This window comes from Heteronotia binoei, chromosome 7 (assembly GCF_032191835.1).
Source record: "Heteronotia binoei isolate CCM8104 ecotype False Entrance Well chromosome 7, APGP_CSIRO_Hbin_v1, whole genome shotgun sequence".
Taxonomy (NCBI): domain Eukaryota; kingdom Metazoa; phylum Chordata; class Lepidosauria; order Squamata; family Gekkonidae; genus Heteronotia; species Heteronotia binoei.
In genome coordinates this window covers 6,962,612-6,975,322 of record NC_083229.1, presented here as the reverse complement: position 1 = coordinate 6,975,322, position 12,711 = coordinate 6,962,612, and the positions used below count along the sequence as shown (strand labels likewise).

Sequence of the window (12,711 nt, the reverse complement as noted above, 5' to 3'; positions counted from 1 at the left end):
AGGAGCTGGCTCTCGAGCAACAGAAGGGAAGGAATGTCCTGGAATCAATGAAAAATGAAGGTTAGGCTTCATGAACGAAGAGAACAGAGTGATACAGATATCTAGTAGGACGGATATCGCAAATGCAATTTTGGGCAGTATCAACAGAAGTATAGTGTCCAGTTCACGTGATGTGATGGTATCATTTTACTCTGCTCTGGTAAGACCTCATCTGGAGTATTCCGTTTTGGGCACTACATTTTAAGAAGGATCTAGACAAGCTGGAACGGGCCCAGAGGAGGGCAACAAAGATGGTGAGGGATCTGGAGACCAAGTCTATGAAGAAAGGTTGAAGGAGCTGGGGATGTTTAGCCTGGAGAGGAGGCGGCTGAGAGGTGATAGGATCACCATCTTCAAGTACTTGAAGGGCTATCATCTAGAGGATGGTGTGGAAATGTTTTCTGTGGCTCCGGAAGGTAGGACCAGAACCAATGGGTTGAAATTAAATCAAAAGAGTTTCCAGCTCAACATTAGGAAGAACTTCCTGATGGTTAGAGCGATTCCTCAGTGGAACAGGCTTCCTCCTCAGGAGGTGGTGGGCTCTCCTTCCTTGGAGGTTTTTAAACAGAGGCTAGATGGCCATCTGACAGCAATGAAAATCCTGTGAATTTAGGGGGAGGTATTTGTGTACACACACACATATATTGGCCACTGTGTGACACAGAGTGTTGGACTGGATGGGCCATTGGCCTGATCCATCATGGCTTCTCTTATGTTCTTATGTGTGACACAGAGTGTTGGATGGGCCATTGGCCTGATCCAACATGGCTTCTCTAATGTTCTTATGCTCCAAAGTGCATCAAAATATCAGGGGATGCAAGCAATATAGCTGATCTTTAAAGCTGCACTCCCCCCAAAAAACAGGCATCGATCTCATGTGTTCATTTCATTTTTCTGGGCCCTGAGAACTTAACACCCGTGGTAGGGGGGAGGCTGGAACCGAGAAGTCTAATTACCTTCTCCGGGTGCTCTCTCAACAGGAGCCGCTGAAGCGTCGGGGTTCTGACGTCCGGCCGCACGCTCGGATTCTCTGAGCCCACCTCTCCGCCTTCACCGGCGTTCTCTGTGCAATTCGGGAAGAGCTTTTGCTCGCCGCTGCTGCCAAGGATGAGTCACTGCTGAAAAACAAAAAACACAAAACATGGCACTGTGAGCCAAGCCTTCTTCAGCTGCACATAATACCTCGCGTTCGACATTGTTCGTCTCCTCCCCTGGAGAGCCCCCCCCCCTTTCTGAAACGGCACCGCTCTGTCAGTGTGCTATCACAGCTGAATGCACGCTTACGTACAAGGCAGCAATCGGGGAGGCGCCACGTCCCTTTGACCCAGTTCCCTCTTTTCTCACTTTCTGGAGCTTTAGAAAACAGCAGTCATGGAGCCGGCTCACTGGAAACCCTCCGCGTTCCTCTTAGCCGGAAGGGCACATGCCTAAAGAAAAGCTCTGGCCCAGATCTCTCAATGGAGAGAACTCATGAAGCTGCCTTCTACTGAATCAGACCCGGGGTCCATCAAAGTCAGTATAGTCTACTCAGACTGGCAGCGGCTCTCCAGGGTCTCCAGCTGAGGTTTTTCACGCCTACTTGTCTGGACCCTTTTTAGTTGGAGAGACCGGGGATTGAACCTGGGACCTTCTGCTTCCCACGCAGATGCTCTACCACTGAGCCATCGTCCTTTCCCAGGAGACATGGAAAGCATTCTAGCATCCCGATTTCTCACCCCAAGGCAGCGAGGTGGGACTAGATATGGGTCCCTCCCAGGGCTGACTTTCTCATTCGTGTGGAAAGTAGGGTTAGATGGGTTCTGTCATAGAATAGAATCATAGAGTTGGAAGGGACCTCCGGGGTCATCTAGTCTAACCCCCTGCACAATGCAGGAAACCCACAAAGATCTCCCCCGAAACTCTCAGGATCTTCATTGCTGTCAGATGGCCATCTAGCCTCTGTTGAAAAACCTCCAAGGCAGGAGAGCCCAACACCTCCCAAGGAGGAAGCCTGTTCCACTGAGGAACCGCTCCGACAGTCAGGAAGTTCTTCCTAATGTTGAGCCAGAAACTCTTTTGATTTAATTTCAACCCTTCTCAGACCCATCTCTGTCATCTCAGACCACACGCCCCCCCTCCCAGCCGGAATTTCTCCAGTCACATCTCTGCTCATTTTATCAGTTTCTTCTACTTATTTGTCATGGACAATGGTCTAGACGTGCTGTCTTGAAATGGCACCTTGATGTTTCCCTAACTGGCCATCCTCAGCTTCAGAATAACAGTCTCTGACTTCAGTCGATGCCAAACTGCCCTCTCAGCCCTAGACTTGGCTTTTTGAGCTTAAGGTCTAACCTCTACATCTGGGGGTGGGGAGGAAGTAGACGAGAACAAGTAGGGGTCATCTTACCTGTAACCCTTGGGAAGGACGTGCGCCCCAAAGGTTTGCAGAGCATCTTGGGAAGCCGATCTTTGCCACTTCTCTTACTAAAATAACATCAGGTGCAGTTCTCCTGCCATTTCTCTTTCCCTTTGCTCTTCTCCACATCGTTGGTCAGCACAGCGTGCGGTCTTTCCCAGGTTCCACAACTCTAGAGAGCGCTGCGAACTTCTCACAGCATTGATTTGGCTTTAGCGCTCTTTCTAGGTATCTCGCAGTCCATCTCTCGTGGGGGTCTTCCGGCTCTCAGCCATGAGGAAAGCAATTTGGGGTCGAGCGTTCTTGGCAGTCTTTCTTTGAGCAGTCGGACTGGGGTTGGAAGGATGAAGACCATCCACCATTCAAGTTGCTCCTCTCCCAAGACCTTTGTTCCGAGGACCCTCACAGTTTCGGAAACTCTGTGTTACCAAAACACTCGGCCGATCTTTCGTACGGTGAAAAAGTCGATCCGCCTCTGCCTTAGTGGATCTGCGTTGGTGCTGAGCAGACTGTGGCATGATCTCTGAAATCAGGTTGTGTTTGTATAGAAATGACCCCCCACACACACCGCCCAAAAAAATAATTTAGGAATCTAACCCCTGTAATGTCTTTTTTCTGGAGCTGAAGAGCTTCAAAATCAGGTCAGAGCCAAAGAGAATCCAGAAGACCCACTTAGGAAGAAAAAAAGACACACCTAAGCAACTCTAATTTGATGCTTGAGACTCCAGATGGAGTTCTTCAAGTCTTCCTAAAACTTTCCAAAAGGTTCCCTTCTTGGTCAACGAAAAGTTGACAGAAGGAAGAGAATGGATAAAAAGCAAGCAATTCGCTTCCTTGGAGTTAGCGAGAGCCCAAGCAGAGATGAATAAAAGTCATCTCAAGGAGTTTCTTGAAAGAGGGGGACAAGTCTGGAAGGAAAAAGCACTGGAAGGAAGGACAGATGGTCGCTGAGAAGGAATTTCCTCCTATTGCGCCCATCTCGAGACCATGGAAACGGGTGCCCAAGGGAGCTCGGTGGCCCTTTGCCAGAAAGAATTGACCTTTTTTGTAACATTGTCCATTCTTTGCAATGGCATCTCTCTTTTTGGGAAAAAAAATCCTCAAAGTACCCTTCGTTCTCCAGCTTGAACGACCTCAAGTGACTCAAGAGAGCCATGTTCTCCACATGGCCTGCTCACAAACAAAAAAATAATAATAACAATGCCCCTCCTACGGGCCATTGGACTGAGAACGTTCTCAGACCCATTCTGGCTGCAGTCTCCTGGTGAGAGGAAACCACCTCCCTAAATAAGCCACTGACTCCCTTTGTGGAATGGACGCTACCTCATATCTTGAGCTCATATCACGGTGGCCGGAAGAGGAGAAATTTCGGGCTGGGTCCCGTCGCTAGCAACAGGGCTGACGGTAGATGATGGAGGCAAGCTTTCTACCGAGCCACAAAGTTGGCGCTCGGGAGTTCTCTGGGGGCTGGGCTCCTCCGAATTATCTAAGTTGCCCTCCACTTCCTTGCCTCTCTGGATCAGCTGTTCTAAAGTTTTGGGGTAAGGGTGGCTAAGGAAGCGCTTCAGCTTGGGTTGGAGGGTGCCTACAACATACTGGATGACTTCCTCCTCGTCGGCATCGACATATAGGGTCTGGTACAGGTCCCTCTTTCGCCAGAGGAACTGGTCTAGTGGCTCTCCTTCTTTCTGGGGCAGATCTAGCTCTTGTTTGATGGCATCCCGGGTCAAGGTGCCCTCGCTATATTGCAGGAACTCTTTCTTGAACTCCAGCCAGTTCTTGACCGAGTCCTGTTTATACTCCCACCATTTCTTGGCGGGGCCATTCATGTGGTTTTGGATCTGAGAGAGCCAATACTCCTCAGTCCCCCCGACCTGTTTCAAATAATCTTCCAAGTGAGTCAGGAACTCTCTTGGGTCTTCGAAAACCTGGGTCTCCACCGGGGAAGGTGGGGTGTCCTCTGGGACAGTGATCCACTGGTAGGAGTCGTGGGGGTTAGGCACAACAGAGACATCTACGGATGGAGGCGGAGTCAGGGCATACATCTGGCTCATGTCTAGGGCATAATCATAAATCTCTCCTTCGCTAGGCCTGACCTCTGGGCCTCCAACCCCGACAGAGACCGTCTGCCTGGTGTTCTCCCCATGGCAGTATTTCCCCCCTCCAGACTCCAAGCGGTCGGCCCATTTCTCCAGGCGGAAAAAGACCTCCTTCCAGACATTCATTTCCCTCTTGACCCACCTCTCCAAGTGAGCTATGGTCTCCTGGCACCTAGACAGACATGCCTTGATGGACTTCTTCCATCTCTGGTTCTCAACCGCGGAGGGGACGTGGTCCTCCAGGTTGTTCTCGAGCTTCCCCACCGATTTCTGCAAGCCCTTCAGCTCCCGCTCCACCTGTTTGGACACCTCGGTCAGGAGGTGCCGGTGGGTTCTCCTGACATGGTCTAACATCTCAGCCCTGCACTTGCCTATCTGGAGGATGACATTGGGCTTGTTGGCCACTCCGCGGTGGCCCTGGAAAGAGTGGAGGTTCCCGGGGTTGACGTTATCCAACTGCATGGCTGAGCTACTACAGACAAAACCTGGCCTTGACGCCCCTTGGAGACTACCTCTCTGACTTTTTTTTTTTTGCCCCCCAAACAAACACAACCGAATCAGAAGTCACCCCCAGAAAAGCTTCGCTGTCCAAATCTTCTAGCTCTACAACCAAAGTCCAAGTGAATCAGAAAGGAAATCTTTTCAGGCTTGGATCCTTCCTCAGCTCTGTAAATTCCTGAGCTGCAGAGCTCCGTCAGCTGCAAAGGCTATCAGCGGCTTCCGCGGCTCGCTGCCGGCTTCTGAGAAGACTCCGGAGAAGTTCAGGCTAACAAGTGGGCGATTCTCTCTTGCCTGCGCCTCTCGCTGGAGCTGCAAAAAAACCAGAGCGATTCTCCGATCTGTCGGTGTTCTGGTTGCAGCTCACGCCGGTCTCCTACTTATACGGCAGGCAGCTCAGTCTGTGGGCGTAGCCCAGCCTCTTGGCTCATCTGCATGTCGCTGCTGATTGGACGCGGGGAGCGTTCGGTGGCAAAGTCAGCTCCTGGCAAGCCTCCCTCGCCGGCCCCCGCCTGGAGGCGAGAAGCGCTACGAAGGGACGGGGAGGGAGGCAGCTCGGAGGGGGGAGAAGGATGAGTCACGCGCTTTACCTTTTTTTTTTTTCCCCCCCCCTCTCTCCAAAGAGCGGAGGGAAAGGGACTTCTTCCTCTTCGGACTGTTTGTCCCTCTGCAAGGGGGGCTGATTATGAAAAAACCATTGCCTGTGCAAAACCCTGGATTGCAAAACGCGTTAGATCCAAGCGGGCAGCCGTGTTGGTCTGAAGCAGTTGAACAAAGCAGGAGTCAAGCGACACCTTTAAGTCCAACCCATTTCTATTCAGAACGTCAACTTTCGTGTGCTCTTAAGCACACTTCGTCAGACGAGGAATCCAGCGCAGTGAGCACATCGATTGGTCTTAAAAGGTGCCACTTGACTCCTGCTTTGTTCAACTGCAACATGCATTGTGTTGCATGCATTCGCTCGGCCAGTCCCCCAGGGACAAATCCATGCCCTACGCGCGGCACGTGGCCCTTGTCTGTGCTGCTATTTAGCTAATGGGATGGGGGGGGGTGCAATTTGGCACGGATGGGATTCGTTGCTGCGCCGTAAACGCAAGGGGTTTTTTTTGGGCAAGAGGGGGTAATTACGGCGGGGGGGGGGGATGTTCCGTCCTACCCAGCTGGGATTTCCAGCCCTTTTCAGCGCCTTGTGCTCGCTCAGCCATACACCACGGACCAAAGCCGGCCTTTTCGCGTAGAATCATAGTTGGAAGGGACCTCCAGAGGTCGTCTAGTCCAACCCCCTGCACAATGCGGGCAACTCACAAAGGAGGGAAAGGAAAGGTCCCCTGTGCAAGCCCCAGTCGTTTCCGACTGTGGGGTGACGTTGCTTTCACAACATTTTCACGGCAGACTTTTTACCGGGTGGTTTGCCATTGCCTTCCCCAGTCTTTTACACTCCCCCCTGCCCCAGCAAGCTGGGGACTCATTTGACCGACCTCGGAAGGATGGAAGGCCGAGTCAACCTTGGGCCGGCTACCTGAACCCAGCTTCCGCTGGAATCGAACTCAGGTCGTGAGCAGAGAGCTCAGACCACAGTACTGCTGCTTCAGCACTCTGCGCCACGGGGCCGCAGGCAATGGCCAGCCACCCGGTAAAAAAGGTCTGCCGTGAAAACGTGAAAGCAAATAGCGGCCCCGTGGCGCAGAGCGGTAAAGCCACTGAACTCCCCGCTCAGGACCCGAGTTCGATTCCGGCGGAAGCTGGATTCAGGTAGCCGGCCCAAGGTTGACTCAAACTCACAAACCCTGAATCCACAGGATCCTCACTGCTGTCAGATCGCCATCTAGCCTCTGGTTCGAAACCTCCGAGGAAGGAGAGCCCCCCCCCTCCACCAGCTATTACATGGCTCTCTCTCTCTCCCCCACCCCCGCTTGCCTGTGCTGTTATTTAGCTAAAGGGCTAGGAGAGGTCAGCGGGTGATTTAAAAGTGCGTTATTGTTATTTTTTTGTAAATAAGAGGGAGGAAAGTGGGATGACCACTGCTGGGGTTGACTTGCAAGGCGGTGTGCGCGAGTTTGGGGGCGGAGGGGGCAATGGGTCGATGGTGTGTGTGTAGGGGGGGGGTCCTACCCATCGGGGATTTATTGCAGTCCATTCAGCACCACCAACCCTCCCGCCCTCGGGACGCCTGCCCGTCCCTAAAGCTTGAATCAGCGGCTTTCTTCATCATCGCCCGGCTCAGCCCACGGAAGCAGCTGAAAGCCGCGCTCCTTCCAAAGCAGGAAGGCGCGCCATAAAAGGACACCGGGGGCTTATATAACCGGCAGAGGGAAGAAAAGGGAGAGAGATTCCCTCTTTCTCGAAAGAGGCAGTAGAGTTCCCCCTTCCGGAACTCCAGCCCGTCATTCAGCTTGGAGGACTTGCCAAGATGACAGACAGCTCGGGTGGTGATGAGGCTGAGGCAGTTCAAGGCGCGGGGGCTGCTGCCGGGGCGTGTGTGGAGCTTGCTTACTCAGCAGGGCTGGCGAGGGGGATGATGCAGTGACCTTCCGAAACCCCCGCTCTGCAAATACTGTGCCTTTGGGGGACTTGGAGAGGATCTCCTCATTAGAAATCGCTACCCCGGGGGTTCTTGCCCCCCCCCAACCCTGCGTGAGCCTTCTTGGGACTGGGCTGCCTTTTTTTGCTCCAGGACTCAGGTTGTGGGTGCCCAGATTCATGACAGTCCCGAAAGGTATTGGGAGATGTGAATCATGAGTGGAGTGTGGGATGATTTGGGGAGGGAAGCCAGAGCTGCAAAGTTTTCTGCGGGGTTTGACTGAGCTGTGAAGCTCTCTTTTTCCATGAGACCATGAAAATAGGGGGCATTTGGATGCCGAATATGGCATCCATCGGGAAGGCTTCACCCCTGATCCCCCCTCAAGGCGGTGGCGCGGTCAGAAGTCCTGATCACCATCTAATGTGGGTTTTTTTCCCCAAATATGTTTTATTTATTTTAACCTGCGTTATAATTATTGCCAGAACAATCGCAGTAGTCCTTCAAGAGGACAGAAATACAAAAAATATAAATATACTAAAGGGAACTCAACCGAAAAACAAAAAACTCCAAAGCAGTTGAAAGTACTTGCAGAATTTACAATTGCCCGAGTCTTTTCTGAACAAATTTAAGCTTCTGTAAGTGCCAATAAACATGAGTGAATATGGCAATTCATATGTTAAAAAGAATAATCATCCAAGGAGATATAATAACACTTATATACTTACAACTTTGTTGAGGTACTATAATGCTATCCTTAGCCAACATAATATCTAGTATTTCTTGGTCAAGCTACAGAATACATACTTAGAAAGTTTAGTTAGTATTTAAGCATAATAATAATCAAAGATTTCAGGTTCTCATGGCTGGTAACAACATTAGGGTTTGTAGAATCTTTCAGGCTCAAGTGCCGTGTTCTACTGGAGAAAGTTTTTCTTCCAGACGTTTCGTTCTCGGCTGCGGAGACCATCCTCAGTGGCGTTGCAGCCGGAGCAGGCGCTCTGACCTTCTTGGCTGCTGCTCAATGCACAGCAGCCAAGAAGGTATGAGCGCCTGCTCCGGCTGCAACGCCACTGAGGATGTTCTCCGCAGCCGAGAACGAAACGTCTGGAAGAAAAACTTTCTCCAGTAGAACACGGCACTTGAGCCCGAAAGATTCTACAAACCCTAATCATAATAATAATCACCATCGAATTAAGAGCCAGTTTGGTGTAGTGGTTAAGTGTGTGGACTCTTGTCTGGGAGAACCGGGTTTGATTCCCCACTCCTCCACTTGCACCTGCTGGAATGGCCTTAGGTCAGCCATAGCTCTGGCAGAGTTTGTCCTTGAAAGGGCAGCTGCTGGGAGAGCCCTCTCCAGCCCCACCCACCTCACAGGGTGTTTGTTGTGGGGAAGGAAGGTAAAGGAGATTGTGAGCCGCTCTGAGACTCTTCGGAGTGGAGGGCGGGATATAAATCCAATATCTTCATCTACCTCACAGGGTGTCTGTTGTGGGGGAGGAAGGTAAAGGAGATTGTGAGCCACTCTGAGACTCTTCAGAGTGGAGGGCGGGATATAAAGCCAATATCTTCATCTACCTCACAGGGTGTCTGTTGTGGGGGAAGAAGGTAAAGGAGATTGTGAGCCGCTCTGAGACTCTTCGGAGTGGAGGGTGGGATATAAATCCAATATCTTCTTCTTCATCATCTTCTTCCACTTGCAGCTGCTGGAATGGCCTTGAGTCAGCCATAGCTCTCGCAGAGCTGTCCTTGAAAGGGCAACCTCTGCCAGACCTCTCTCAGCCCCACCTACCTTACAGGGTGTCTGTTGTGGAGAGGAAGGTAAAAGGGATTGTAAGCCGCTCTGGAACTCTGAGACTCAGACTATAGGGTGGGATATAAATCTAATATCTTCTTCTTATTTATTTGTGTTAATTTGTATTTCGCCCTCTCTCATGAGCGGGTTCAGGGCAGATGACAGCAAAAGTTAAAATAAATAAAAACTACAAACTAAAACCATAAAATACAATAAAACAAACACCATGTATGTCACAGGTGGCGGTTTCCTTTGGGCGCATTCTATCCATCAGTACCGCAGTAGGTCCAAAGATGGAATAATAAATTCAGATAAGATTAAAAATAAGATAGCATCATGACAGGCAAGGTATGCTATAATTTTACTTTAAATTCCATGTTTTAATCTTCATTAAAGCCAGTTTGGTGTAGTGGTTAAGTGTGCAGACTCTTATCTGGGAGAACTGGGTTTGATTCCCCACTCCTCCACTTGCTGCTGCTGGAATGGCCTTGGGTCAGGCAGAGCTCTGGCAGAGGTTGTCCTTGAAAGGGCAGCTGCTGGGAGAGCCCTCTCAGCCCCACCCATCTCACAGGGAGATATGGGAGATTGTAAGGCACTCTGAGTCTCTGATTCAGAGAGAAGGGCGGGGTATAAATTTGCAATTCTTCTTCTAAATATGCAAACCCATCTCCAGCAGAAGAAAAAAAAAACATTTTCAACTGTGCGGGGGGGACATTTCTGGCAGATTCAGGGTTTTCAGTCCAACTTTCCAGCTTTTTCTCTGGCAGAATTCCAATTCCCTCTGGTGCAATTCAGGTTTTTTTTTTTGCACAGGGTGGGAGAGGAGGAGAAGGGGTTTCCTTTTTGGCTTCCTGGGAGCTGTCTGGCTAATGAAGATGCCATGGCAACGGTTCTAATAAAAGGAAGGTGCATAGATGGAGAAGGGAGAGGAGCCGGAAGTCAGGGGAGGAGACTACAGAGCCCCTGGAGGAGAACTTGGCGCTGAAATGCTGAAGGGAAGAAGCGAAGGGATCATCATCCGGCAGATGGATAGCGGATGAGAACAACTGGAGGGGGGTGGGGGTGGGCAGGAACCAGTAACAAGAGAAACAGGGGCAGGAACTGGCCTGGCCTGAAACTGGAATCTTCAGTATCTGTCAATGCTGCAATATTTGCTAAAACTGCGAATTGATGTTAGGACTGCCAATCCCCAGGTGGTTCTGCTGGAATGGCTGCAGATCTCCAGACGACAGAGGCCGGTTCTCTGGGACGAAATGCAGCTTCAGAGTGCAGATTCAACGGCAGAAGGGGCCAAGCTGTGGCTCGGGAAATCCGCGTGGCTCTTTCCCACATATTGCGTGGCTCTCGAAGCCCCTAAGTGGCCTTTTGGCTGGCTTGGGGATGCCATGAGCTCTTTCAATCACTTCTCCAAGCCAAGCAAGCCAGCAGCTTGGAGAAGGCATGCAAAGTTCAAGTTGCTTTTTTCCACTTCTCCCTCCTTCTCCCCATCTATTTTTCTTCCTTCCTTCCTTCCTTCCTTCCTTCCTTCCTTCCTTCCTTCCTTCCTTCCTTCCTTCCTTCCTTCCTTCCTTCCTTCCTTCCTTCCTTCCTTCCTTCCTTCCTGAGCCAGTTTGATGTAGTGATTAAGTGTGTGGACTCTTATCTGGGAGAACCAGGTTTGATTCCCCACTCACAGCTGCTGGAATGGCCTTGGGTCAGCCATAGCTCTCGTACGAGTTGTCCTTGAAAGGGCAGCTTGCTGTGAGAGCCCTCTCAACCCCACCCACCTCACGGGTTGTCTGTTGTGGGGGGAGAAGATATAGGAGATTATAAGTCACTCTGAGTCTGTGATTCAGAGAGATGGGCAAGGTATAGATCTACAGCCTTCCTTCCTTCCTTCCTTCCTTCCTTCCTTCCTTCCTTCCTTCCTTCCTGAGCCAGTTTGATGTAGTGATTAAGTGTGTGGACTCTTATCTGGGAGAACCAGGTTTGATTCCCCACTCACAGCTGCTGGAATGGCCTTGGGTCAGCCATAGCTCTGGCAGAGGTTGTCCTTGAAAGGGCAGCTGCTGTGAGAGCCCTCTGAACCCCACCCACCTCACGGGTTGTCTGTTGTGGGGGGAGAAGATATAGGAGATTATAAGTAACTCTGAGTCTGTGATTCAGAGAGATGGGCAAGGTATAGATCTACAGTCTTCCTTCCTTCCTTCCTTCCTTCCTTCCTTCCTTCCTTCCTTCCTTCCTTCCTTCCTTCCTTACAGAGCCAGTTTGATGCAGTGATTAAGTGTGTGGACTCTTATCTGGGAGAACCAGGTTTGATTCCCCACTCCTCCACTTACAGCTGCTGGAATGGCCTTGGGTCAGCCATAGCTATTGCAGGCATTGTACTTGAAAGGGCAGCTGCTGTCAGAGCCCTCTCAGTCCCACCCACCTCACAGATTGTCTGTTGTGGGGGGAGAAGATATAAGAGATTATAAGTCACTCCGAGTCTGTGATTCAGAGAGATGGGCAGGGTATAAATCTGCAGTCTTCCTTCCTTCCTTCCTTCCTTCCTTCCTTCCTTCCTTCCTTCCTTCCTTCCTTCCTTCCTTCCTTCCTTCCTTCCTTCCTTCCTTCCTTCCTTCCTTCCTTCCTTCCTTCCTTCCTTCCTTCCTCATCCGACATTCATGTCTTGCAGCTCTCTAACTTCTGACGTTTATTCTATGTGGCTCTTACGTTAATCATGTTTGGCCACCCCTGTTCAATGGAATGGTATCCCTGCTGAACTACTTCCCTTCCCCAAAAACCATCCCCAAATTTCCAGGAATTTCCAAAGCCAAAGTTGGCAACCCTTGTTGGTGATGTATATCATGGAATGTATCTGTCAGCACCGAGTTTAAGGAATTGCTTCATGCTCACCAGCGGTGGAATTCTAGCAGGAGCTCCTTTGCATATTAGGCCACACACCCCCTGATGTAGCCAATCTTCCGAGAGCTTACCAAAAAGAGCCTTGTCAGCTCTTGGAGGATTGGCTACATCAGGGGTGTGTTTCCTAATATGCAAAGGAGCTGCTGCTAGAATCCCACCCCTGATGCTCCCAATCCGTTGGAGTAGAAGCACCTGTAAGCATTGGGCAGTGGCGGGGTGTGATATCACAGCAACTGCTTTCTTCTGTTTTCTTCCCACCCTGTTCGCTTAGAAGTTCGGGCCCACCTTCAAGCATCCATTTCTCCTCTGTGCAGGCAAAAAGGTGGAGTTTTATTGCTCTGAACTTGAGTTGATGAGTAACCCCCCCCCCTTTATTTGGAAAAAATTACATTTAGTCAGACTAAGGGAGGGGCGGTGGCTCAGTGTTAGAGCATCTGCTTGGCCTGCAGAAGGTCCCAGGTTCAATCCCCGGCATCTCCAG

At 50.7% G+C, this 12,711-nt stretch overlaps 1 protein-coding gene across 1 annotated transcript; it reads right to left on the bottom strand.

The window, feature by feature from the left end:
• Positions 1-3,771: 3,771 nt before the first annotated feature.
• On the bottom strand, positions 3,772-5,046 carry ARC (activity regulated cytoskeleton associated protein). The gene has a single exon (XM_060242923.1). It carries the CDS (start codon positions 4,993-4,995, stop codon positions 3,772-3,774), a length of 1,224 nt encoding a protein of 407 aa, XP_060098906.1. The 5' UTR covers positions 4,996-5,046.
• Between the last annotated feature and the right edge of the window lie 7,665 nt (positions 5,047-12,711).